The sequence below is a fragment of the Etheostoma spectabile genome, chromosome 1 (assembly GCF_008692095.1).
Source record: "Etheostoma spectabile isolate EspeVRDwgs_2016 chromosome 1, UIUC_Espe_1.0, whole genome shotgun sequence".
NCBI classification, from domain to species: domain Eukaryota; kingdom Metazoa; phylum Chordata; class Actinopteri; order Perciformes; family Percidae; genus Etheostoma; species Etheostoma spectabile.
Window position 1 is genome coordinate 30,035,122 of NC_045733.1, and position 4,703 is coordinate 30,039,824.

The window sequence follows — 4,703 nt, forward strand, 5'->3', positions numbered from 1 at the left end:
GGGGGGGGGGGGAACTAATCTGCTCATCTTTGGTTGGAACAGCAGAAAGAGCTAAAACTGATTACAGCAAATTAATTTCAGTTGAGGCTAATGCAGCTTCTTATATGTCCCATGAAGAACTGATACACTGACAATCCAGATGTTCCCAGATCAAGCCAATAGCAGTATACCAAATGTATTGTCACACATCTTAATCAAAGTTCAGCATGTCTCTGTGTAGCTGTGCATTATGTTCGGGCCAGACAAAAAGAGTTAGCAGCACCTGGAGGAAGTATACAGCTTCCCGGTGAGCTGTGTTAATTTTAGCAACATCCTCCATTTCAAAATAAACTCAGAGTACAAATACAGCAATGTCTACATCAGCCTTGTACAATTTAGTCCAACGTTATCAACCTGATGAAAACTAGTTACAGAATTACATCCCTTTTTAAAACTAGGATTGATTAAAAGTGGTCAATAACATAGAGAAATTTCTTTTTATTTAGTAAAAGTACATAGTGCTGAAATGTTTCTGCTCTTATTCCTCTCATGAATCACAACTACAACTTTTTCCATGTAAAGTTCTTGTTCTTTTTTATTATTATAAATTCAATTGAAACTAACTCTGTCTATGTGTGTTTGTGTGTATATATATATAAAAACCTGTGCCTCTAGCTGTTCTTCGGTCAGTGACATCATCTCATCGTAGGTCATTGTGGCGAAGAGAGCGGCGTACTTATGGAGACGGAGACTCTTCAGCCACGCAGGAACATCTGTGGGGGGGTAGATTATCATTGCTGCAGACAACTTACATTTCTTTTCTTTGTTACCAGTACAAATATACACAATAAATAAATAAATAAATAAATACATATTACATTAGTGGCTTGGTGCTGGTTTGCTTGTTTCTAGTCTGGATCAACGTCACATTTTCAGGATAACTGCCTGAGATGCCGTGCGTGGCTCATGTGCCGGATGCCCTTCACCTTCTAATCTCGGTGTGTTTTGGCGTTTTTCAAACTCCGTCTGCTTCAGGATACAACTTTGAACTAGCGAGCTACACGTTGAAAATGGCAACTTATTAAGAAAATTTAGATAAGGCAGCCCCGCATGGTTCTTTTGGGGAATAATTGTAAAGATTTAAAAAGATGTTTACTAAAACTGGGACATTTTTGGAGCAATTTTTGGGATTGAAAAAAGATCAGAACTGAACATTGACTCGTTCTAGAGAGAATCACGATGCATCTGAGAATTGATTATTTTTCGCACCCCTATTTAATATTGTATGTGGTGTTTTTCTTTTGAAGGGGGTGCAAATGTTCCAAATTCCTTCCCAAGACAATTGTGATTGGTGTAGAGTGTTTTGTTCTCCTATACCAGAATGCATGTGTGGAGTAAGGTCTGGCATTGTGAGACAAACTTGTTTCTAATAAGCAGTCCCTTTTCTAAAACTCAGACAAACCCCACGTTTTCGTTGTAGGCTAATTCTGCCGCTCTATATTGATGATGAGGACTTATGATGACACATGTGCAAAAGCTCAGAGAGCAAACAGACTTTTATGACTATGCAACCAGGAACTACGATACACTAAATTATAAACGAAACACTTTTGTTTTTGCCCCCATTTTTTATGAGCTGAACGCAAAGATCTAAGACTTTTTCAATATACACAAAAGAATTATTTCTCTCTTTAGATTGTTCACAAATCTGTCTAAATCTGTGTTAGTGAGCACTTCTCCTTTGCCGAGATACTTCATCCACCTCACAGGTGTGCCTTAGGCTGGCCACAATAAAAGGCCCCTCTAAAATGTGCATATTTACTGTATTGGGGGGGGTCTGAAAACCTGTCAGTATCTGGTGTTAGGGTTAGGCTTCATCTGTGAAGAGAACACTTCTCCAAAGTGCCAGGCGCCATCAAATGGAAGCATTTGCCCACTCAAGAGAGAGAGAGACACAGAGAGAGAGAGAGAGAGAGAGAGAGAGAATGATACACACACAGAGAGAGAGAAAGAGATGAACCCTTACCCTAAGGCACACCTGTGCAATAATGATGCTGTCTAATCAGCATCTTGATATGCCTTTTCATGCCTTAATAAAACCCTTCAGCTCCACCTCATAGTTCATTTAGCAGTATAAAACAAAGGGTTTGATATAAATGTTACAATATTTACACCAAATGATGTTAACATTTGTCTCCTGTAACATGATCCATTGCTCTCTAGACTGCGCTGCCTGCCGCTATCTTACCATAACAGAACATTGTATCTGCATGGAGCAGTTCAAATTAAGTCATTTTAATACTTTTTTTTACAGTACCAAGTTTAGGTAATGTTTTTAATGTTAAACTGCAAAGACATTACTTCATTGTCATAAATTGTAATAACTTTGTTTCAACACTATGAAATAAGACGATGAAGGAGTGACGACATGTAGCATCTACTTCGCGATAGATAGATCTTTTAAGGGAAAGTATGTCTGAACAAAAAGGAGTTAAAAAGATCAACAGTAGTTTGATTGAACCTGCTCTGCATGGGCATTTCAACCATGTGTCTCAGTCAGTGGAATTAACTTTCAATTGAATTGTCCTTAGTGTACACCCATCCTTACTACTCACCCCTCATGCCACTGCCCTCATCATGGAAGGAACTGCGATGCAGACCTGAACCTCCTCCTAAACCAGCCTCCTCCAGATGCTCACTACCTCCACTGCCCGAGGAGGCAATGCTGCTCTGGGGTGAGAGAGGTGCGTGGTCTGGGGCCGGGCCTCTAGCGGTCCGTAGGTCCTCCTGGGACAGCCAGACGTGGCCCAGAGGCTGGTTGTTGGGGCCGCTCATGGGAGGCGTGAGGGACACTGAGCGCTTCAGGGGACTGTGCTGCTGGCTGCCACCTCCACTCGTCAGGACTGCAGACAACAATAAGACAGGTAGGTGCAGGCTGTGACATGGAGCTTAGCTAAAGGGGCTGACACACCAAGTAGACAGCTAACAACTAGTGGGGACAAAGCCCAACTCTGGCGTCGCCTCACATCTCCTCAAGTCGCCTGTGTCTTGGCCAAAAAAGATGCACTTGAACACACCGCAAGACTACAGTGATAGCCAACGAGCATGTACGTCCAGCGCCTGCGTGAGAGGATATAACTCTCCATGGCAGCAGACAACGGTAATCTACTTGTCATTCAAAAAGAGAAACCCGATAAACCATTGCTATGATACAAACAAAACAGCACAGAGCCTGTGGCCCCACTGCTTCACTCCCCACCGAGACGACAGCAGACACCGGGAGATGGCTAGCTGTCATCCATTCTCTTGGCAAGAAGTCCCCCTGGGGTGAGGGAGCAAAGGAACCGAGCAGCCTGCTGGGACCGACTGGCAAGTTAGCTTGCTTGCTAGGGGACTCAGTTCTCAGTCTTGCACCAACTACGGTGCAGAGGGAGAGAGGTCTACAATGTTTAAATTAAGTTTAATGGGATGGGACATTATTCAATTAGCTTATTTTGTAATGAGTAGGGATGTAGATCTTTTAGGAGACATGTTTATGTTGAAATAAATATACCTACACAAGTAGATATGCATCTTGTTGTACGTTTGCCCTTCACCCACCTATGCCTGTCTTTTATACAGCAGTGCGAAAACACATTTTGTGTTTTGCATATAGTAACGGCGCAACTTCTAAACACTGTATTTGAGAGAACTAGAGACAGCTGGAGCAAAGAGGCTGCATCTGCCAGGTAGTGAACACACAAAACGTTTCATGATATGTTGTTCGTCGGCAAGTGCTGCCATCCAGACTTTAATCAACTACTTCTCTCAAACGGACAGCCTTCTGATATTCTTACATCTATAACTACTGAAAATGTATGCTCAACAGTTAATTTATTGAGTTTCACTAATGCAACTAAGAAAAAAGGCCATACTCACTCACATATATTCACTTGGTCTATAATCTAAAATTTGCTCCTTCCCTTTCTTGTTGGTTTTGAAACTATGTGCCTAACACCTCCCAGATTAGGATGAAATATATCACTGATGTTTTACAAATTATTTTACCCTGTACCAATAGCAATGGAATAAGTCCATTACCAAAACATCTGCCTGTATGATAAAGCTTCCTTTCTCCAGCTTCTTCTCTCACCTCATTTCTGTATTAATAATTAAAATCTGTGCTCAGGATGAACTCATGATGGAGGCTTAATGGGGTCACACCAAGTTAACTGTTACAACTGAAATCCCGCTATTTTGAAATCCATAAAAGCAGCTCTAAAAACGCAGATCCATCCTGCTCAAGGAGGTAAACAGAATAAAAAGGTGGAGAGCCAGATAGCTTTTTGTGTCGCCACTCTGACGGGGTAAGCTGCCACCAATACCCCAGGCTCTCCTATATGCGGTCCTCTTTCTGTTGGCGCTATGTATAGGACTTCATGGGCCCCGTTTAAAATAGGTGCCCAGCTACCATTACAAGTTCCAGTCCTTAAATATTAGCCATTTTCCCTAAATACAGTCTCCCACAAAGGCTGCCTTAGAAGGGATAGGATGGGTGGTATGTGCTGCTGTGGCTTGCACTACGACAGAGTAAGGGTGGGGTGGGGGGCAAGAGGATGTGGTGTCAGTGGCACACAGGTTGATGTAGCTGGACAATTATACTCCTGTAATCACCTTCATGACCAGATGATCAGTGTGTGTGTGTGTGTGTGTGTGTGTGTGTGTGTGTGTGTGTGTGTGTGTGT

At 42.3% G+C, this 4,703-nt stretch overlaps 1 protein-coding gene across 7 annotated transcripts in view; it reads right to left on the reverse strand.

Moving 5' to 3' along the window:
• Positions 1–4,703, reverse strand: part of samd4a (sterile alpha motif domain containing 4A) — a 55,329-nt gene that overhangs the window by 16,016 nt on the left and 34,610 nt on the right. For 3 of the 7 annotated variants that reach the window (XR_004331440.1, XM_032512085.1, XM_032512072.1), the window contains exons 4-5: positions 2,595–2,882; positions 643–752 (exon numbers count right to left, since the gene is read on the reverse strand). Coding sequence is in view for 6 of the 7 variants with exons in the window: in XM_032512085.1 (XP_032367976.1) it covers positions 643–752; positions 2,595–2,882 (398 nt within the window). In the remaining variant the exon portion in view is untranslated. The remainder of the gene's footprint in view (positions 1–642; positions 753–2,594; positions 2,883–4,703) is intronic. The other 4 variants (XM_032512101.1, XM_032512093.1, XM_032512113.1 and 1 more) reach the window with 3 other exon arrangements.